At 41.9% G+C, this 24,115-nt stretch overlaps 1 protein-coding gene across 1 annotated transcript in view; it reads right to left on the bottom strand.

Annotated features, from left to right (window-relative positions):
• The window catches only part of KLHL14 (kelch-like family member 14), a 74,975-nt gene that overhangs the window by 7,797 nt on the left and 43,063 nt on the right, over nt 1-24,115 (bottom strand). Inside the window, exons 6-7 of the mRNA XM_010006891.1 lie at nt 9,531-9,620; nt 6,166-6,244 (exon numbers count right to left, since the gene is read on the bottom strand). Of these exons, the coding sequence (XP_010005193.1) occupies nt 6,166-6,244; nt 9,531-9,620 (169 nt within the window). The remainder of the gene's footprint in view (nt 1-6,165; nt 6,245-9,530; nt 9,621-24,115) is intronic.

Genomic DNA, 24,115 nt, shown 5'->3' with positions numbered 1-24,115 from the left:
TTCGTTTTTGGTGTCAAAACAATTAAGCACACATAAACCTGGCAGAAAAGACCCCTTTTCAAAACTGTTTGTTGCTTTTTCACACCCATGAAAGATAAAAAGGTGCTCATTAATGTTTGGGGCATTACCTTGTAAGGGATATAACAACTCAGTAAGACAAAGTGAAAAATGAGGTAGATAATGTAACAATAATAAATTATCTTGACATTCACTTTCTTTACGGTCCTTCAAGGGTCATTGTTCCCAATTTACTAAGAGAACCACATCATCAAAATTTTTCTTCAATTATCATTTTTTTCTTCTTTCTGCAGTACTGCAAATAGAATAACTTCCCTTATACTAGGTACAATATTACATTTCCACCCTTTAACTCAAAAGAGCTTTGTCTTCACCCAGCTACCTCTGAGAAAAGCTTTAGCCACCTGCTCACTTTCACATGCAACTCGGGTATGCAGAAAAATAATTGATTTTTCTGGTGAGGACTGCTAGGCATTTGTTAGTTTGTCTTCCTCATGCCTAAAGAATTAACAGCGAGTGTCTGTTGCTGAAGTAAGAATAGAGCAACAGACTATATGGGTGCAAATTGGAGCATAGGAGGTTCAAGGTGAATATCCAAAAAAATTTTTTTACTGTGAGGGGGACAGAGCACTGGAACAGGCTGCCCAGAGAGGTTGTGGCATCTCCTTCATTGGAGACATTCAAAACCCACCTGGACACGTTCCTGTGTGATGTACTCTGGGTGACCCTGCTCTGGCAGGGGTGTTGGACTGGATGATCTTTCGAGGTCCCTTCCAACCCCTATGATTCTATGATTCTATGACTGATTCTATGATTTTGAGAGACCCTGTTTGGTGTAATCCCCTTTGAGGGAAAGTTCCCTGGATTAGAAGGTTTACTAGAGTTGATTTTAAGCTGAAATGATATGAGAAAGAAGACTGCGAAAGAGCAAAGCCAGGTTAGGATGAAGATCTGTATAAGATGTTGAACTTGGAATTTTCTCCTGGGTGAAACCAGTGGCATGTGAGCAGAGAGACAAGGTCAGACATGGTGAGGTCTAGCTCTGACAGCTCCTGCAAAGCAGGCACACTGGAGTGTGGCTGCAGCTTCCCAAAGCCTTCTCTGTGGCTGACACAAACGTGTGCCGGTTCTTGCCCAGGCACCCCGATTTGAATCCAGGAGTGGCTGCATATTGCACTCCTGAATTGCATGCTAAACCCTGGGGGCTTGATGGTCACCTGCACCACCAAGGGCTTGGTCCTGCAGACCACTGCAAGGCATTCAGGATGAGCAGTGGTTCACATACAGAGCACAACACACTGCAATTAACAGCTCCAGTATGTCCCAGCTCCTCTCCAGGCTTCCCTATAGTCATCCCATGACCAGTGAGCTAGTAAAGCTTGGAGAGCCATTTCTCTAAGCTGGTATCTAGCCAGGCATGCATCCAAGACCATTTCCTTCAGAGAAGGCACAAATAAGATCTCTCTCCCTTACTCAGCTGCCAATCTTCACGTTTTTTGGTTTTTTTTTTAACATGCTTTAACATTTCCCTGTTTCTTCAATGTGGTTCAGACTGGCTGGTTGTTTGTACATTGGAGGAGAGGTCAGGCAAAGATGAAGATACAGCCATGGAAAAGAAGGGCTGGCTGGGTGTTCAGAGAGCAGATCTGACACAATGCTGCCTGTTCCTGGCCTTAGTTTTTGTATTTTGCATACCTGACAAGGCTCCTCACCAGCCAAGGTCACTGAGCAACTCCTGTCTACCTCTTTGCTTTCACTTTGCCTGCACATGGGCAACTTGGATGGTGCAGAACAGCCACCCCTTGTTAGTGGGATTGGGAACACCACCACAGGGATAAGGCTACTGAAAAAAAATAAAGATGCAAATAAGAGGACAGGAATACTGCGAAGTGTCTCCAGCTCAACTGACGAATTAAATAAGACCATTTAATTTATCTGACAATGGGCAGATAGAAGCTGATGGCATATACTGCTCTGCATGGTTGAGCAGCAAATTGTGCATCTATGTTTTTAGCTTGATTTTCTATGGAAACAAAGCTTATTTGATTACACTGTATGTGCACCCATGTCTGTCTGAGTGTTGTCTCATCAACAAAAAACCTGCTGGCTGATTTCACTCTGATTTGACAGAGGGTATAGGTGTTCTAGGCAATCAAGTGCCATTATGACAAGACAGAGGCAAGACAGCTTGTAGCAGCCCCAAAAGTAGGAAAAGCTGCAGAGGTCACATCCTATTAGACATCAGAGAGCCTGCATGGGGAGATACATGCTCTCCAAACCTCCTGTGTCTGGTAGGTGCAAGGCATAAACCCACAAGGTGTCTGTTGTCAATGCTCAGGGTGCTTATGGGCAAACCCATTCATGAACTGCTCTCAATGTGTTGTTGTTTTTTTAGTTCAGGTTCAATAAACAGGGGTAGGTACAACTTGCACCATTTTAACTAGGATTTCACTGACATTATTCTGTGTGTGTACTCCTAGTTTCATCCACACAGTGTCACTATAAGGAGCAAAAATGAAAGTGTCAGCATGCTTCACTCTTCTGCTTGGATGTGAATATTCACTCAGTAGCTCCCATCACAAATATTTCAATCTTTTTGCTTTGTTTCTTTTCAGTGATACAGTGTGTGAGGGGCATGCTGTTAAGTGTTGACTTTTTAAACTGCTGTAAAATCTGATTCAGATTAAAATAAAATACAGCAATCTCTGCACCATGACTTTCCCCACCAAACCAGGGAGACACTATCCATTCTAATCAGGTAACTGGAATGCACCTCAGGATCTGGATACAGACAATAAGACAATCTTGTGGTTTTCTTCAGGACTTGCAAGTACTTGATGTCTCTGAAATACTTTTCCTTCAACATCCCTTCACACAATCATCAACCAAACTAACTTCTTGTAAGTACACAAAAATAAAAGGGAAGCTTTTTTTTTGTATTTTCACAGACGAATGTATGCCCTGAAATTAGAAATACAACTACCAGTCTCAAGTTTAAAACTACCAGTGCTATTACTGATCATCGCAATATCTGGATCTGATTTCAGAGTCACTTTTAGAGTGCATCTTTTGCTTTTTAAAAACTAAAGTAATCTTAGTAAGATTTAACATTACTATTATTAAGGTGAAAGTCTAAAAAAAAAAGTGGAATTGTTTGTTTTATCTCTTTTTCTGTTGTTTCTTTTCTCAGCTCACTTGGCCTCAATGAGGATGCTGACCTGCTCTTTTCCACTTCAGGCCCTGGTACAACACCGTGTTTTTTGCTGGGCTTTAAACAAAAACTTTTAACTTGGAATGTAAGAAAAAATACAGTGTTTTAGATGTTATTATGTTCCATATACCTTGTCCAGCTCCGGGCTGAGTTGGCAAAATGCAAGAGTACTGATGACTGAGGTGTCTAGCTGAGCCTCATGCCACAAGTTCAGATACATCTGCTACAAAGACCACTGCTTCAGTAGTCTAACTAATGTTAGTCTAACTGAACTGCTCTCCAAAAAGCATCCCATCGCTATTGCATCGTCAGGCAGATGTGTATTTCAAAAGCTGATGAGTCATTTGCTGGTTCTCTAAACAACACATGCCTGAAAATCGTACATCATTTTCAAAAGCACGTATTTTCGAGATGTTCTTCAAATGAAAATAAACCAGACTTGGCTTTAAAGAAAATACACTAACAGCTCTGAATCCATAACAGGATTAGGCTTTTCTTTATAGCTCATACGGTAAAATCAATCGGATATGGATTTTAGCATATGAGATAAAAGTTTACTCATCAAATTTTTCATACAGATTTTCAACTTGAGAATATACTGCCTGTGAATGAGACCCACATTTACCTGGAAGTCATTTCAAAGGAGCTATTATAGTCTATACAGCCAATTATTCTCAGACTAAAATTTCCAAGTAGGTTTTGACTTGATGGACCATAATGACTCAGAAAAACCCATTAAACAGTCTGTCTTGTCAGTGGTGCCTGCATTATGCCAGCAGACACAGGGCATGACCCTGTACTCCTAGGGGGAAAAAATAGCCTGTTGACTTTAATGGGAACTTTATCTGCCTACAGGAGCTGGGAAAGGAGACTGCATAAAAGCTCTCTCGTTTGTATGATCTTCTAAAACTGGGCAAGACTCCACCACTAAAGCTGCAACAACTCTGAGGAAGTCATTAGGGATGATCAAATAAACTACTAATAACATTTTAGGAAGTAATTTGAAAACCCCTGTTTTCCAACAATTGCCCCAATGCTTAGGAGCCTTTTTAGGAAAACAATGGGCAAGCCTATGAGTTATGTATCCTGAACAAAAGAGGTGACAGTAAACATTATTAAAGTAAAGCCCCTTGCCAAAGGAACTATGTGTAAGTGTACCATTACATTAAATAATACTGTGAAGTGTTGAGATGCTAATACATCATGGTTTATTGCTGGGCAGCTGCTAAGCAATCACAATGTGCAGAGGAGTTTCTAACTTCTTGGCTGAAGGCATCAGCTTCCACCAAAGCACAAGGTAAGTCACATCCAGCACCTGCAATTGTAATCCGATTTTCTAGTGAAACACAACTGGCCACTCTGGAGGTGGAAAACTCCTACTGTTTGCTTACTCTGACCCTAAACTACCTGCTTGTTTTCTTAGGTTTGTCAGCCAAATAAACCCAACCATTCAGCCAGCCACCCATGTCTCTCAGGAATTTTGCTTGCATATACCCAGAGGGCCTAATGAGGACACAGATTAGGCTCCACAGAAGAGCTTCAGGCTCTGTACAAACACTACTCAGCCTCCCAGTTCCCTGAGGATGACTTGCAAGGCGATGCACAATCTCCTGCACACCTCTTGTCTCCCCCACACTAACACCTGGCCTGGTGGTGTCTCAGCCCAGGGAGTTTGACCAGAGGGGAAGGTGTCCCTCTGTTTTAAGGTAAATAACCCAGTTGTGGAGATGCCCCACAGTGCTGAAAGGAGGGAGAAGCCAGAGACTGTGATGAACTGTGAACCTCCTCTTATCTCTATTTATAAGGCTAATTTTATCAGCTCTCTCAGCTCCAACAGGGAACCTTCGCAGATCTATTCCGCTTTATCATGCAGTGGTACAATGGTGACAAGCATCGCACATGGGTCTGCATATGGGACTGAGGTCAATCAAACTGCATCCTGAACAAAGGGCTTTCAAAAATTCTACAGACTGATATTTTACCTCTGAAAATATTCCCACGCATGTCATAACAGACACCTTGAATCGGAGGTTTACATTGAGTTAAACGTATTTTTGACTGCCAGACACCTGAACACTAGGGTAAGTCAAAAGAAAAAGACCTGTAATACTGACAGCACATGAGACAAGGAATGTGTGTTAGGAAGGTAGTATGAGATCTAGTACATTAGAACTGTGAGAACATGGGTGTTGAACTGAACGATGGATATGGAATGCACTTTCATAAAAAATTGTAACATTGGACCTTCTGCCTTTGAGATTCTTCTTAGGAAACATGCATCATGCAGTCCAGGTTTGCAGACTTTTACCTGCCAAGGTAGGATTTGGGATCCAGGGTTAAGTTTACACCATCTTTACCAGCCATTGATCAAGTCTATATACACCTCTGCTCTTCAGTACACAATTAAGACTAAAATGTATGCTACTCTAATACGCATTATCTGACAGCAACTTCACTCAAAGACCATCCAGGGTTAAGAGTCCTCTGACAAGGTGAGTCATGTTGAGGAGAGGTCTTCATGGCTGGCATAGTGAAACAGGATGGGGTCAATGTGTAAGGGTTTCAGTTCCCTATAAGGTAACTGACTACGCTGCTTATTTATGGCAAACTCATCGTAACACTTCAATCATGGAACATGATAGGACACTATGAAAACTTCAGAAAAATCTTCCAGAGTGTCCTCAGCAACCAGTAAATTGCACAAAGTCCATGGTTATTTTGTATGACTTAGCACTGCAGGATTTGGCATCTGGATGTTTGAATCTGGAAAGTTTAAAAAAATGAAGAAACAAATGGGACACAACTGCATACTGCAGCTTTATCTCAGTATTTTAAATGCTTCTGCAGGCCTCCTTATTCCCAGAACTAAGACAAACTTCAGATGCTCTGAGGATGATGAAACAGATATTAAACAACATGTAGTAGTAGGTTTTTACCTCTCTTGCATGGGTGGAAGTTGTATCCAGCTGTTAAACCTGGGATCGTATCGGCTAACAAAGTTTGTACTGTGTTTGCCTGTAAAGATAGATTATTTTGACACTCAGCTGTTTGTTTCATGTATTTAACATCATGATTGTAATATATATTACATATACTTCAGAAGTTGACAGCTTTTATGAAGGGTTCCCCCTTTTACAACAATGTATGATTACACTATGTGTACAGTAATAATTCAACAAATGGGGCACTGCAAGGTTTGAATTAGCAATTGTTAGCAGTAAAAGCAGATAAGAGATTATTCTTGCTCTCTGTAATAAGATCTTGAAAATGTGTATTTAAATTTACGTATAGATTATGTGGTACTTCCACAGCCACAATAAATCATAGGATTAAACAAAAATACTCCCCAAAAGAGACTATCCCCATGGTGTTTTCATTACTAGAGTACTGTGTGCCACAGAAAAAAAAAAAATCAGTGGGAGAACATGTGCTTTTTTTTTTTCCTCTTCATATTATCTCTATATGGAACATGGTAGAAAACCTTGTGCAAATAACCAGGAGCTGCATAAGCCATCGGTATGGGGTGTGCAGTGTTTGCACTAGATGGTTTATTCTACCACGTAATTCCAGTGTTAAATTAGAAGGAATTACACATCTGCATCTATGGGGGAATATTAAGAGTTTTATTCCAAGTGTGTTAGCTAAAATATGAAACACGGGCAACACACACCAGCTAAATAGCTTATCCCTGCTGTCAAGCCCAAGAACTGTATTCACGCCTTTATGATATTAAGATTTCACCTTATTTTACATGCAGATTGACATCAAAGCAAGAAAACTGAAGCAAGAGAGTGTATGGCAATTTTCTGTAACACCTGAGACTTCAACAGATGAGTATCTCAGAAACAGAAACCTTTGTTGATATACGTGTGACTAAAAAATTGAATTAGAGGCTTCACAGGCCAGCAGAATAACCCAACTGCACATGTCACAGTTCTATAAATGGTCACTGGGTGTTTTACAAGGTGAATATTTTTGCATTGCAAAAGTCTCTGTAGGATTGGCTGGCTTTGCTTGTTTCATTCCACACTTACTTCAGCATATGTAAACAGGCTATTAAGACTGTACAGAAGAATAACAACACAGCTACATTCTATATTCATAATAATTTAAGATCATGTTCTACAAGGAAAGAGAGAAAGAAACCATGTTGACCACTCCATCTGAAAGCAAACCCATTTCCTTGCTTAGTATGAGCCTGTTCTATATGACAAGAGTAAAGGAGAAGACTGGTTAATAATGCAACATTTCCCCTCAAATCCAGTGTGGTGCCTAATGAGGACCAAAGCCTTTTATGCTGAGCACCACTCAAACACATCTCAAGACTCAGGGAGAGATCCCCATACGCTAAGGGCAACTGGTCCTTTTCCCCACTGGGTTTAGTGAAGTGAGGCTTTGCTCTTCATCTCTAGCTGAATTCCTTTAGTCTATACAGACAATTAGAAAAAGAGGCACTGAGAGCTATTGATTCAATAAACAGCAAAACAGTAACAGCAGGCATCTGACTGACATTCTAGGTGTCACTATTTAGGACATTTATTAATCTATTTCTATTTCAAAAAGCAGGATTTCAAAACAATATAAGTATCAATCATAAATTTGGACTTCTAGTAGGAGGTTTTAATGCCGCAATATTCACTAAATCTTTCAGAATTACTGGGGATTCCAGTGGTCACTGATTATATAGCAGCTTTTTAATTCTTGTCATACAAACCTATGATTTGGGTACCTTGGCGTCCTAACATAAGATATGTTATAAACATGGTCACTACAAATACCATGTGTGCAGAAGATGGTATATATAGCTCACGGTGGAGAAGGGTTTAGTGAGCCTAGAGTGGGAGTACAGGATACAAATCTGGGCACTTCACGGGAAGGGAAATGAAATCAAACTAAAAACAGGCACAAAGAAGAGCTACTACAGTGAATGGAGGAACAGAAAATTTACCTTACAGCAGGAGACAAAGAACTTGGCTTGTTGCACCTAGGAAAACAAAAGCTGAAAGGGGATAGGAGCAACATCCTCAGCTCAGGAGTTGACCTAAGTGACCTTAGTCCTAAGGTACTACTTACTGCACAAACAGTTGAGCTTGACTCAGATGCAGGGCATGCACCCCTTCTAACATCTCTCCATCACCTTGTGACTCAGTTTCCACATCTTTAAACTGTAGGTAATTACACTTCTTTTCTTTTATCCTTCATGCGACATGGCCATTTAAATATAAACTGTCTGGAACAAGGTCTGCCTCTTATTATCCATATGCCTACCATGAAGCACAACAGGGACCCTCAGTTTTTAGATGTCTCTGATGCTCCTAATAATAATTGTCATTAATGATACCACACTATCTCCTGCTTAATATAAATGAGATGCAACAATAGAACTGAAGGGAGCTTCTCCTAAGACATTTAGTGATCTTTTTAACTACATCGGAAATATGCTTGCAGGGTGGACTGGATTGTTTGTTTCAGGTTTTAGGAAGTGAACAGATGTAACAATTTTCTATAATTTGCTTTAGTGCAGATGCTGAAATGGGGCATTCACAATAAAATATATGCAGTATATGTAATTTCAGCTGGATCCTCTGGTGTTTTAAAGTAAAAATGTGTACCTGCAAGCTGTTTTATGGTTTCCCAGTCATAATTATCTCTGTTACACAGACTGCTACAACTACAACTCTTTCTTCATGTGCAAGCTTTTTAACAATGTCTTGACAATTTTGTGAATTTTGCAAGGCATGGTATTCTCCTTTTTCTTTGCTCAGAAACCTGTTAAATTGTTTAATTTCTCTTTGCAGTAAATTTATGAAATAATCAAATCAAAGAAGGCAGCAGAAGATAATCTATATGAGAAGCTCTTGCATAAGACTAAAAAAAGGTCCAGCTGAAGAATCACAAAATCTAGATAATTAACACATTAACAACTTTAGCTGCAAGTATCTGGTTTGACAATAGAAAAGAAGCATTCATCTACTGCAATTGCACTATTATATTATGACTGGAAGGAGACTGGAAATGAAGGTTAAAATTCTTAACAGCTGCTGCCTGGTGCATGCACTTGAAAGAGTCTGTTCTGCTGCCTGTGGCATTTCTCAAGGGATGGGAAAGCTGATGAATGACAGAGACACTATTGGTAAAGTACTGGATACTTACTATACCAATATCTAAAAGTAGCTTTTATGAGGTTCAACAACCAGGCTGAAGGTCCTCAAAAACCGTTGCTAGTAACTATATCAGCTGACCTGATAGACAGACACAAGAAGGCAAACACTGCTTGCAATTTTTCATATTTTGTACATACCATTAGGGTTCCATTGGTCCTCTCCTCCCAGCACAAACAAGAAGTTTTCTACTTCCACAACACAGTGATGGGCACTGTTATATGGCATAACTGCAAGTAAAGCAAGAATTCTTTGTCAGCTCAGGGCACTGACTTCATCAAGTATTTTCAAAGGTATAAAATACAACATTGGGATTAAATCTGGATGAAATAATAGGGAAATGCATCACTATAACTGTGCACATCCACTGAACTAGCAGCAGACAAAGCCACTTATATAGCAATCTTATGTAATTCAACCTTGCAAATAATTGAGGAAAAAAGCTGTAATTCTGGTCCCTCAGCAACCCCCCACCTGCCCTACTGCTGTGGATGCAGCTCTAAAAGCAACTTGTAAAAAGGGGTGAAGTTGCCCGGTATTTCCCTGACAATAAGCAGATGCTAAGAATCTCAGTATGCAAGGAAACATAAAAAACCTCAGCTCAGCTTTGTTCTGCTGGTAATGTTTCCACAAGAAGAGTCAGTGTGTTCCATAGCTTTCTATTACACAGCAATGAACAAGCTGCATTTCCATACAGTTTTAAGTTTTTAAATTAAGGTCCTGCTGATTTAATGCCTTTTCCAAATGTATACGCTTAATTTCCTGTACAATGTCATTAGCAGCACAACCACACATTTTCTATTCATCTAATCAGGAAGTCCTTTGTTAACAAAGATCAAAACTGTGGCATTAGGTTTGCAAACCCCCCTTTTTTTTTGGAGGTGTCTGGATTACTGCGGACCAACTACAGTCACAATAATAGATTTTTTAAATTTACATTTTCCACTGCGAGTACTGAGACATATAAATAGGGGCTCACATATACATAATAAGTACATATTATTGTGATGTGCCATACAGCACTATTGTGATATTATATGGTAAATGTAAACATACACAGCATTAGTTATCATAGCACATAGAGTAGTTTTGGCCCAGTGACACCAGTAGGAAAAATTATGTCCTTGTTCAGCTCATCATATGGGCACCTTAAATCTAGGTGAGGACAAATGGGGAGGTGATGTGCATGTACAGGCAGGGAACTTATTGCTTGACACGGATCAACAGAGCACTTAGGAAACCAGTGCAGTGGGAAATCAATATGACTCAGGGCCAGCTCTTACTCTGTGCTCTTTTGCCAATGCCAAAAAAAAAAAAAAATAAAAGGAAGAGGCAGCCTATCTCACACTTGGATTATTTTGGGTGATATATCTCTCATTTCATTTGTTTTATTATCTTTTATTTTTCTCAGAATGCAGTTGTGCAGTATAGCATATGCAAATAATAATAATAAATATGCACAGCTTTGTTATTTAGGACACATTTTCCTAAAGATCAAGTGGGCTCATTTAAGCTTCTTACTGAAGTTTTTGCCAAGGCAATGACGAATAAGTAAGTTACATTTTTAGTTTCTTGTAAAGGTCGAATATAATTTTCATAGTCTGTGCTCTTACAAGCCATGTAAGTGAAGCAAGTTCTTAAATTGAGCAGTCAGGTACAGTGAAAGTTCATTAAGTAAGGTTATTTGTTACTAGTACACTTTATATAACTGGGAAGTAATCGTATACTAGGCACTGCACAAGATTTTATACTACCTATAGATTCCTACAGTGGGACAAAATAATCAAAGGATTTTTGTTTTCTTCTTAGACCCCATATCATATTTTTATCATTGTTTAATCTCAGTCATTTTCCCATTTTAAAATTATCTCTCTCAGAAAACCCAGTACTTTCCTTGATTTTGTAGATGCTCGTACTACAGAATGAATCTGAATCTCCCATGGGACATCTGCTATTTGCTTAGATGCTTTTTGGGACCCCTGCTCTCAAGAAGAGACTTCCCAGGATCAGTCTGCAGGGGCTTCAATTCTTACCTCATCCAATACTCTATTATGGTTTCCAACTAGGTCTCAACCAGGCTCTTCCTTTGGTCAGTCCAGAGAGATCTAGCATTTATCAAAAGAACTGCCTGCAGGCAGCACACATACGTATTTTCCACATGTTGTGTTTTCAATTTTGCAAACACTTTTGTTTACTTATCCTCCATAGTGACACAAACAGGGCCAGTAGAGGAAGAAATTATATTTTCAGCTTTTCTGCTGTTCCCATGCATATAAACTATGCAACAAGACTCCCACACTTATGATGATAATTAAACCTTGAAAACTAAGGGCTTAATCCTGGCTCCTACTTAACTTTATGGCAACATTCCCACTGGTACGGGATTGGGCACAAATGACCCGAACTACCACCCATAACTCACAGAAAAGCTAAAGGGAAGCTTGCCTTAAAAAGGAGGGTAGTGTTTGGGCTTCAGAAGGAAAGGTGACTGCAATAAAACACTGTAGACCTTTACTATGACCTTTGTTTCTTACAGAGCTTTGGGGAAAACTGTTCTTGTCTCATGAACCTGCCCACAGGGCTGCAGGCGGCTGCACAAAACTGGAGAATGGAGTAACACTGTGGACATCTAAGAAGGGAGTTTTGGCACTGAAACTGTGAAATCGTCAGCATGCCAGTCCTTCTCCCCAACCATTTTCAGGGTCCCCTAGAATAATGAGTTATACACAGAAATAAAAACCATGGGAACGAACATTTTTTTTTTTACTGCTAAAAACGCTCCTTGAAAGCCCTAGAAAATCTGAGCTGAAAACTCTAATTCCTTTTGAACACACACCTGTATAACTTTTCACAGATACAGTCAAAACTACATGGCAGAGAGCATGCTAAATTCAGCCTCTAGTAGGAAGAATCTTCTCAAACTCATTGAGCTTGCCAAGGTGTAACAGGAAGAATTTGGCCCATCACACAGTCTGGCCAGGCTGCTGCTTTCATTAATTTTATACAAGCCTCTGTCTGCTGTTTTGTTTTAATAATGTGGAAATCCCATCTTCTCATTTTTCCATTTCAACTCAGTGGAACACCTGCCTGCCCCGCAAAAAAGGTATTTGAAGAGAAGTTTGTACGCCACGCTCAAACACAGCCTGGTGTGAGTTTTTAGCGTGTCAGTCAGTGAGTTAGAGGGAAAGGGTAAGGAGAAGCTAATCAGGATGAAATGAGATTAAAGGCTGTCTAATTTTACAGCAACTGTGATCCATCAGCCACTGTGAAAGTGACAGTGGAAATGAATGATGGAGACAGACAGGTGGGGCTGTACATTTCACTGATTTATCCTCAAATGCACTGGGCCTTATTTTATTGAGTGAACATGACCGCATTTATCATGACTGTCATCTAAACCCACTTCCCTCCATTTAAAAAGGTCACTTTACTAGGAGGGAGTAGGATAGAGGCACTTTCAAAACAGATTTAAAATTTAATAACACATGTTTATAAAGCCCTGTGCAAGAATTCTCAACTTTATTAAAGACTGATTTAAAAGGAAGGAGAAAAGAAAAGGAAAAAAAAATCATGGTCATCTCAGAAACACACTTAGCTACCAAGGTGATAGGTGCCAGAAAATTACATGAGATGGACAGATACAAGGAGATCAGAGGGGGCAGAAACCATCCCCTGTGAGCCTCTGCCCCTCACACACACTTCCCAAAGCTAGGGAGGCCTATGGTTAACAAACTTGTACTTCCCTGGACCAAGAGCACAAACGAGTCCAAGCAGCCCTACAGAGGGCAACATCTTCACCAGCTCCCTTCCTATGCAATTTATGTATGATCAGTAGCAGACCCTTGGTAAGGTTGGAGGCAATTTCTCAGGTACAGGTAAGTAACATGCAGAGCTTTCTAGGTCAAAACCAAATGGATGATTTATACTTGACAATGATCTGGAAGGCAGTGGCATTTGCTAAGGAACACTTCACTACACAAACATCAGTGATATTGTGCAGGTTACAGTCATGGACACTCTTCAAACTCAGGACACAAGCACTCAGCACATCAAGACAGCTGCTTCAACCAAAACTCCTCATGTATGCCAAACCTTAGCTAACGAAAGGCACCAGATAATGTTCTGGCACCTACTTTCAAAAACAGAGTCTACAACTTACAGTCAAACGCTCATGAAACCAAACATTCCCAACCATAACGCCTATGAGCTCAGCCAGATGCAATGATGCTCCAAAGGCACCTCCAACTTTTGTACTGGGGTGACAGTGAAGCACCTCACTTGCCTAACAAACAATAACACGTGCTTTTTTTCTTACCCAGTTTTGCTTAGTTTATGCCAACACTTCACACATAGGAAACAGCATCTGGTTGTTTTCCATACATTAAATAAGGGGTTGTCAGTTCCTCCTTCTTACAACCCTGAACTGTTCGGTTGCTTGAAATACAGGAGGTACTGTGAGGAAAGCCAAGAAATCTCCTCCTCAGCTACTGCACAGCTTGAGCATAGCCCCTTCAAGATTCAATACACACCAAGAAGTCATGCTTATAATCTCTAATGACCTGTGCAGATGACGCAAGAGACGAGTGTGCTTCCAGAACCAGGATGTCATTTCCAGAGGACATATGGAGTCAATAATGACCTTCCACAATATTAACAGCCTAATCTGTTGGCTCAACTACTGCTATTTGAAAACTGGGTATTTCCATGGCTCTCCTGAGGGCAAAGTAACATGATAAGATGTCTCTTTCCAGTACAGAAGGCACCTACAAACTCGCTTGAGAAGACTGTAATTTGCTCATGGCAAAGAAACAATATTCATTTCATTCCCAACCCCCTCCTCAAAATGCTGGCCAGACCACAGCTGGTCCAATAATCTCTTGAGAACAGAGTACCAGATACAGCTCACCTTTCTTTGGTTCATACATCATCTGTAGGAAGATTATGCACTTATTACTGAATGTTACTTATTATTTCTCCCCAAGGAGGTTATATAAATAAATGCTAGGACTCCTCTGTGAATTGTTCAATTGTTTGTTACTTAATAACTGTGGGGAAAGACTGACCACAGTAAGTATGAAATTCTAGCCTCGGTGAACATGGTAGGAGTTTTGCCATTGACTTCAAACGCAAAAGGTTTTTACTACTGGTATTTTCTGCTCCAAAGATAATGAAACAAAGTTAAAAGAGGAGAATAATCAACAGTAGATGACAAATATCTCTGTTAGTATTATTATGGTCAAATTACACCCTGTAACCTCTAATCAAAGCAAATATGCAGGAATTATTTTTTCTAGTAACACATTAGTGTCACCCTTGCTCAACTCACTAGGAGAAGCCTGCAAGAGCAGTCAGCATAACAAAAGCCCAAATCCTTAGATGATCAGGATGAAGCACTGTGCCTCAAAGTCTCTTTGAGAACAAGTAACAGAATCACAGAATCACTGTGGTTGGAAAAGGCCTTTAAGATTATAGAGTCCAACCATAACCTAACTCTACCAACCATTAACCTAATTCTAAGTCTGGTGCTTAAAGCATTTTCCTAAGCACATCTGTATGGTTCTTAAAACACCTTCAGGGATGGAGATTCAACCGTCTCCCTAGGCAGCCTGTTCCAGTGTTTAATTACCTTTTCAGTGAAGAATTTTTTTCTAATATCTCCTCTAAACCTTCACTGGTGCAAGTTGAAGCCATTTCCTCTTGTCCTGTTGCTTGTTATTAGGGAGAAGAGACCGACTCCCACCTCACTACAACCTCCTTTCAAGCAGTTTTTGAGATTGACAGTGTCCCCTCACCCTCCTCCAAACTAAACAATCCCAGTTCCTTCAGAGGCTCCTTACAGGGCTTGTGCTCTAGACCCTTCACCAGCTTCATTATCCTTCTCTACACTCGCTCCAGCACCTCAATGTCCTTCTTGTAGTGAGGGGCCCAAACCTGAACACAAGATTTGACATGCAGCCTCACCAGTGCTGAATACAGGGGCACAATCACTTCCCTACTCCTGCTGGCCACACTATTTTGATACAAGCCAGGATGCTGTTGGTTTTCTTGGCCACCTGGGCATGCTGCTGGCTCATATTCAGCCGGCTGTCAATCAACACCTCCAGGTCCTTTTCCTCTGGCAACTTTCCAGCCACTCTTCCCCAAGTACAAGGTTGTTGTGACCCATGTGCAGGATTCGGCACTTGACCTTGTTGAACCTCACACAATTGGCCCTGGCCCATCGTTCCAGCCTGTTCAGGTCCCACTGCAGAGCCTTCATACTCTAAATGGTATAGGTCAGGTCTGGCTGCACCAGAGAGAACTCCATCAGCTGAGCTAGAAACTTCACAACTTCTTCATCCCCATGCCAGTTTTATCGCAACACCATCCAAGCCGTCACAAGCCCCTTGTGTTTTTCTGGATGGAACCCACTGGTGCTGTTCCAGGACCCATGTCTTTAAAAGAATTCATCACATTCAGCAAGACCTTACTTCCCTGCTCTTCCCCCCTCCCCCTGCCCAAAAGAGCTGAATCTTTCACTATTTTCTCTCTTGGTCTCAGAGCTTCTTCCTATGCTGCTCTCCATTCTTGACTAACACACTATTTTAAAGTAACCATAACTTTTTTTTTTCTTCCCACTAAGTCTTGAAGTCATTCCAGGAGAAGAAGAAAAATGTCATTTTCCATTTGGAAAACTCTACACGGGGAAGGGATGTGCCTATATTTCACTATATTAAAACAGCGGTTTTGACACACGAGTTCACTCATAATACATAAATTGAAACTCTCAGAATTGCACTGCTGCAAGTTTTTTCACATTTCTCTTAAAATATTTTGGAATTCACAAACAAAATGTTTTCTTTACAAGAGAGTCCAGCACATACCTAAAGCATCAGACATAAAGCAGAGAAGGCTGGAAGGATACGTCCCATGCTTAACACCAGGAAAAAAGCTTAAAAAATTGCTTAATTTCCCAGAAAACATCTGAGGATCTGAAGGTATCTGAAGAAAAGCCTGAAATTCCAACATGCCTAACTTCCAGCATGCCCAAGCACAGCATGCAGAAGTAGGAACGTCCATGTAGTATTTTGTTAACACACCTAGGCTGCTTAAAGAAAGCTCCAGAGTCCCTGCCAGGGACTGCAAGAAAGCTGAGTTTGTCTTTAATGGACAGGCCGCTCAGACAACATTCTGTCAGGGTGCTCAGGGCACCAACAAGACTTAATGGCCCTGATCAGCACGAGGTCTCCCTGATCATCACTTGCGCACGGGCAGACGAACCCCATTTCAGCTCAGGCCTGGGCACCCACACCTGGCCTGGATGGACCCTATGTGGGTACATTGCAGCATGTCTCCAGCCCTGTCCTTGGCTCCTGGGTGTACTCTGGACCCATGTTGAGGTCTGGTCTCATGGAGCCACCAGCCCTGCTGCACCCTGACACATACCCCTAGGTGGGAACATATAGCCTGAGCCAGGACTGCAGCCCAGATTTTCCCTCACTTCTGTGCATTCCTACTGGCACCCTGAAAAAAAAGGCAGTTGACTACGCCCTGGCAGAGCTTAATGTCCTCATCACCACCTAAATGTTGTTGTTGTTCAAGTAATGTTGTTCAAGTACCAGGAGATGAGTATCTTACTGCTGATACTTTCCCACGATAGACAGAATGAAATATAATTTATACTATTCTTTTTGCTAAGGATGGGCAATAAGACCCCACTTTAAAATGCACTAACTACGAGGCGAACAAACACAAAAGGTAACACAGAAATCAATCAAATAAAGTAGGTAACACCAAAGACTGGTTTCTCTAACAGAAACAAAACAGAACTGTTGCTCTCATACACCTTTTCCCACAGATGGGCTCCCAAGGAAAGGAAATGGCCGACTCAGAGACAATTTTCAAATTCAGGCAAAGAATTTATCCTGGGCAGCAAAATCACATACTTCTGTAAAACTGGTACAGATCACTTACTTTTTAGATTAATACGCAGAAAATGAAATGAGAATGTATATCTGGAAATAATCCATTAATAGGTTTAGACTAATTTTATGTTTTCTTCTGCTTTCTATAATAACAGTCCTGTTTAAAACTTTCAGAAAAACTGCTATGAAAAATGCACTGTTATTCCTAATAATAAAGGTCAGAATCACTCCAAAGGAGCACACATAACAGAAATTTTGCCTTGTCTCTTCAAAAACTCTTTGTGGATTTAGAAAGCATCCCTTCAGGAAACAGAAGCAAAACCATTTCTTAAAATTGAATACCAAGCTGAATAACCTAGCACAAGAAGTTGCTATTTAAATTGAGCAGTGTCAGAATCCATGGGCTACACCATGTTCAGACAGAATCACAAATAATTCACAAATCCCACATTAGTGCATGGTCATGGGCTGCTGAGAAACAGGATGAAAGGTCAGGATAATTTAAATCACTAGCCATGGCAGGACTGTAGAACTCAATATGTACAGTAGAGTAAATTAAAGCCGTTGTGATCAACCCAAAATACTTAAAAAGATACATAACTAAGCATCCTCAATTGGCTTGTGTTTTTTGTTGAAGAAGTTAATTTTGTAAACAGTACTGATAATGAAAGTGTAATTTTCAGTTAATAAGGTGAAGGGAAGTGAGAACTGGGACTCACTGTGCTAGTTACCATGGCTTGGACCAGATTCTGGTGGAGAATGAGTTCCAGAAGTGAATGAAACTGAAATGAACAGACAGGGATGGGGTGGGTCAGGTTGGAGGGGATGTGGCAGAAGGGACCAGAGCTTGAAGAAGATACCTGCAAACACAGCAGCAAATGATAATCAAGGTTGGAAAACAACTTTAAGATTGAGTCTGACCATCAGCCAAACACCACTATTCCAATTAAACGATGTCCTGAAGTGCCACGTCTACACATTCTTTCAGCATCTCCAGGGATGGTCACTCTACCACTTTCCTGGGCAGCCTGTTCCAGTGCTTGACCACTCCTTCAGTAAATAATTTTTTCCTAATATCCAATCTCAGCCTCCCCTGGCTCAACTTGAGGCCATTTCCTCTCATCCTATCACTGGTTACGAGGGAGAAGAGGCCAACATCTGCCTCACTACAACCTCCTTTCAGGTAGTTGGAGAGAGCAATAAGGTCTCCCCTCAGCCTCCTCTTCTTCACACTAAACAACCCCAGTCCCCTCAGATGCTCCATGTTAAGATTTATACTCTAGACTCTTCAACATCTTCATTGCCTTTTTTTGGACTTGCTCCAGCACCTCAATGTCCTCGTAGTGAGGGACCCAAAACTGAACACAGAACTCGAGGTGCAGCTTCACCAGTGCAGGAGGACAATCACCTCCATAGTTCTGCTGGCCACACCGCTGGTCACCTTGGCACACTGCTGGCACGTATTCAGCTGGCTGTTGATCAACACCCCCAGGTCCTTTTCCTCTGGGCAGTTTTCCAGCCATTCTTCGCCAAGCCTGTAGCAGTGCACAGGGTTGTTGTAGACCAAGTGCAGGACCTAGCACTTGGCCTTGTTGAACCTCATACAACTGGCCCAGGTCCCTCTGCAGAGCTTTCCCACCCTCAGACAGATCAACACTCGCTTCCAACTATCATCTGCAGACTTACTAAGTGTGCACTCAATCCCCTCATGTAGATCACTGATAAAAACTGATAAAACTATTGATAAATACTGATCCAAAGCTCCAAGTCACTCTTCACACTCCTCTGCTGTCAGTAGATCCAGCTGGAAACTGGTGCTGTTTACCAGCACCAGGATGCAAAGCCTTCACTGTCATCAGCAACCACTTGAATTCAAAAGGCAGAGATGTGTACAGCAGACCTACAAAGCCAGGCTACATAATGCACTTATTCTCAACATACCTTAAAAAGGCAGTTTCACCTCCAAGTCTATGAAAATGCCAATGAGCTGTGGGGCATTCAAAAGTTATGGGCTGCCACTATGAGAGACTGCAGTGCACATCTCCTCTAGTATCTCTCTGGATTTTTTATGCTGGTATGGTCCTTGAAGAGCTAGCCATGACACTTCCCAACAGCCCATCTTGCTGAAGTTTCAGTCTCATGAACACCAGAGACCTGCAGAAGCTACCACTGCAAGAAATGTTTCTGCCCTTTTCTGTCACAGGTCCCATCACTCCTGGTGATGGCTGATGCATGCACGCAGCCAAACGATAAACAAGTAAGAAACCACACTATTTTTTTTTAAGATGCCTTGAATTTAATCCAGATCCATTCCCCACCAAGCTTCCTTGCCTGGCCTCACAAATTTGAATTAGCAGGAGTGTGAGGCCGTAATGAGATGAGAAGAATTTATGTATCAGCAGCAGTACCAGCTTGCATCAGCTTATCATCCTTGTGAAACTATAAACTCAGCACAGGACACCAAACCACTTAAATAGATCTAGCTCACCATTGCTGTGTCCCTGTTCCTCTCACAGCCCAGGCAATGTAGGCCCCTCTTCGGGCCAGCACAGTTTCTCCTTGGTGCTCCTCCGTGAGCCCTTTCAAAGCAATAATCTGGCAGAAAAGTAACTCAGAAAACACAGAAGAGTATTTTTCATTTTAGTCTAATAACCTGAGCAGGCTCACCCAGGAATCAAATGAGCTCCAGTGCTGACATGAAGGAGGAGAGAGGGCCATGGGGTTTGAGTGGAAACAAAATTAAAGCAGCAGCTCCACCTGTCATATGGTTGTGCGGGGGATGAAGCTGACCTAGGAATGAAGCAGGAAACACTGAACAACACCTCTCACTGTAAGAAGTTGCTTCACTTCAGGAAGGTGTGTAGGGAGAGACTGAGGGCTGCAGGAACAGACAGGATTTCTCATAGCTAAGGCATCTGTGCCTGGACCTGGAGGATGGAATCTTGTCCTTGTCCCTGCCACACAATTTTGCTGCGATGCTAGACAAGTCCCTTCAGCTAATTTTTGACACTGCTACCTGTTTACCCCATTCTGAGAACACTAATTATGTGGGCTTCATTTTCAGAGAGCCTGCTCTGATCCCTGTGTCTGACACACAGGAGTGCTGTGCTTACTGCTGTTAACTGAAGTAGCTGGCAGAGACCGTCTGGAAAATGTGGTCTGAGGGGTCTTGAAAGGGACACCCCAAAATAAAGGACACCTTGGCCCCTATTGTTGTTAACACTATAAAGGAAACCTTGTGAAAAAAAGATTTTAGCAGTGTGTGACAGACAGGATCTACTTGCTGAACAACTGAGGAAACAAAATACTGTGAGGAGAAATTGAGCACCATCCCTTCTGTGCACTCACATGTGACAAAGAATAGTATGTGGTATTATTAGAGATCATATCTTAATGCTTGTGCAAACAGAGACCAAATTAAGCTCTCAGAAGCAGCTTAATTCTCACATTTCCTAACTCTGGAGGGCCTGTGTCATGGTCTTTCCAAGCTTGGTGCAGGCCCCTGTGTGTGTGTGTGTTATCCACCCTAGGTTTGACCACCAGCTGTGGTGTCCGAAGCCTACCGAGCCCATGGCAGGAGTTGCAGGAGCTCTCTTCCTCCTTCTCCTCCTCCTCCTCCTGCCGCATTTCCTCCTCGCCAGCAGTTTGAGGTGAAGCCACTAGATGGGGTGCGGTGAGCTCAGCTCCCCCCTCCCCCGGGAGAGGCATTTCAATCATCTTTTGGCTTCAGGTTTTGCAGCCAACCAAAAAACCAAAGGGGTGAAACAGCACACACACAAAAAGACATATCCAGCTTCCTCCCAAGCAGTTCACTTCTGCTTGTTCCCCGTGCTCGGCGTGAAAGGAGGGAAACCAAAGGGAGTACACAAACCCCAGCCAAGGCTCGGCGCGTCGATCCTGGTGGATGCTGAGCCCCCCCGGCTGCGGTGTCTGCAGCAGGCACGGCGAGTGTTCAGGCTCTGGCACGGTTATCAGTCATACCTGCTTTGCCTCGTCTTGTCTCAGCTCCCCGAACCCAGACAGCGCAAGCATCAGTCAGCGATTTCTCTGGCAGTCCACACACATCTGCTTCCCTACTCCGCGCGCCAGTCCCAGTGAAATATAGGCACAGCTCCCTTCCCCGCCAACACGCTGCCAAGTCTCTCTCCCTCTCTCTCTTAATAATGATCTGGAAGCTGGGTAAAACAACATGCTGGCTTGTGACAAAGAGCGTGCTTCCTCATTATCGGGGTAAGGAAGGGGAAAGAGGACGTGAGGAACGGTGATACAAAACCATAACCTACAGTATTGGGGGGGTGGGGGCGGGAAGAATCCTTTCTGAAATAGTCACTCCTTTCCAATGGAGACATAGCGCTGTACTCAAGGGTAATTCCAACCTGGACTGTGCAAAGGTGGCCACATCACAGCTCTCTTCTCATCTCCCTAAAGAATGATTATCTTTGGGAAGGCACGCAGAAGCTGAAGCATGCCTGTTCCACCAGGAAGGTGGGAAAGCACTGCTATTTTTACCAGTGTGCACACCACTGCTGAATTACACCCTCTCTCAGTCTTTCCAAACCGCTTACAAGAACCATCCCTCTCAAGGCATCATACATCCCATTTTTTAATAGTACTTACTATAAAACCTGTATACAAAATACAGCCAAGCACTCCTTGCCAACATCCAGCTTCTCCCAGTCTCCCATAAAAATACAGGTATCCTGGATCCCCTATACAGCATCTTCTCATGATCTGGCCCAGCCTTGCAAACTCCTGCAGACTCCTTCTGCTCCATGTTCCTGGGATTATTTTGAAAACAGTCTTCTCTTTAGGTTGTCTGGCATGGGTAGAGAAAGTCCTCCTCCTGCATAGCAGAGGAAGACTACCTGAGGGCAGCTGCTGGGGGAGCTCCTAACATGAAGCAGCAACACTGACAGGGTTAAGCGCTCTCAGTTCTTCACTTCAGCAATGGGATAACTTGCATTTTGCAGCCTGTCACAGCCAGCCCTGCACAGGCCTATAACCCTGCTAGTGCCTCAAAAGCCCTCCTGAAAGAGCCACACACAGGGGTACATCCAAGTGGCAGTGCAGCACTGTATCAGGCAGGATTACACCTTAGCTGTGAACTGGGAGACAAGCACAGGCAGACAGTCCTATCACATACCCTGCAGGTAAAAACTCAATTTAGCCTTCATTCTTGATGAATTTAGATTTTTACAAAGAGAAACAGATGAAAAAATGTGGCAGAAACAGAAACGTAGAGGAAATTTTTTTCAAAGTGTACTTGGGAAGTTCTTCTTTTAATTCATTGCAAAAGCAGTGACAAAATGTGCAGTGCATCATTATTGGACATTAATACAGACCGATCCTGTCTGAGGAGTTTTTAGACTTCCTATAGATGAATAAAGACAGAATATAATCCCAAATGCAGTGCATTTGCTCATAGATGTTCATGTGGACACTGCTGATCTGCACCTAGCTAAAACAAATGTGTTTTTATACAATTCAGGTTATCACCAATACAAACAGTTTTAATTTATACTACAGAGCACTAACAGATGATCAAAGCAAGTGCTTTCATTTAGCACTGTGCCTGTGAAAGTCACCACTTATCAGCTGGGCTGCAGTAATTGCTTCTAGTTGCTCACAATTAGAAAAAGTCGCTAGTTTAAACTACCCTAGAGCACTGATTAGGTTGTTTTACCTTAGATATGTAACCACCTAGAAACATGAGCACTAGCAGGCATTGTGGCTCAACTAGTGGGTGCTGCCTTGGGGAAAGGTAAATGAACTGGGTCACTTGCAGTCCTCTGACCACAATGAGATTACCAAACATTGAAGACTCAAAGAAATTCTGCTAATAACAAACAAACAGTCATGGCAACTACCTGCAAAATAAGCTGGTGAAATCGGTCTACTCCTTATGACACTACACCTTATTCAAACCGTATAAAAAACACTGAAAATTTGCACTGACTATACATATCCCAAGAAGTAGTGTGGTGGTTTTGTTAGAGAAATACCTTCATTAACACTCTACAGAGTCCTTAAAGCCAAACTTAGACATTCAGTCTGCAACGATAGCTCCAGATGATCAGCTATATGTAGACTTTCAAACGGTAAGTCCTCTCATTTATTTCGGTTTCTGACATGAAGTACTTTGTTGTGTTCTGCAATACATAGAAGCTTTGAGCAATTACAAATAGCTGTTTGGGATTCTTGCCAAGATCAATGTCACTGGAGGTTCACAAATACATTTATTCCTAGTGCAGTACCAAGGTGCCCAAACACAGTTTTGATAAACATGAATACTAGGCATTTTTAAAAAAATCTTGTCTTCAAATCACATTATATATCTTGTGGCCTTACTTATTTGCTCCCTACCCTATAGTACAAGTGTTGATAACCCAAAACATTTTCAAAAATTACAAACCAGACCACGAAATCCAAGCCACTACATATGCTTGATGTCCCTCCAATCTACTTTCTTCAATTTACCTTCAATTGGTTTCAAATTTCAACCATGGGACCAAAATGTCCCATGTAAAAAATAATCAGTTGAATCACAAAGCTTTGTCTTAATATACTAAATGTGCAAGATCAGAGATAAAATCACTGGCAGCACTGCTAATGTCACTCTGCAGCCACTTCCCTGAAATAATCAGAAAGGGCTGTATTATTGTTGCACTCTGAGGGGACAGTCCCAGGGGAGAACTGTGAGTACCAAAATTGTTAAGGTATGGTACAGCAACACCTGAACTAACTTCATGCTACTGACTTAGCCCCAACTGGTATACTCTCAGGTTCTCTTTTGTTTTACAAGTCCCAGTTGGTCCAGCACC

Source organism: Chaetura pelagica, unplaced genomic scaffold, assembly GCF_000747805.2.
Source record: "Chaetura pelagica isolate M959 unplaced genomic scaffold, ChaPel_1.0 scaffold109, whole genome shotgun sequence".
In the NCBI taxonomy this organism is placed as follows: Eukaryota; Metazoa; Chordata; class Aves; order Apodiformes; family Apodidae; genus Chaetura; species Chaetura pelagica.
The sequence above is the reverse complement of the archived record's forward strand: the minus strand, read 5'-3'. Positions and strand labels throughout refer to the sequence as shown.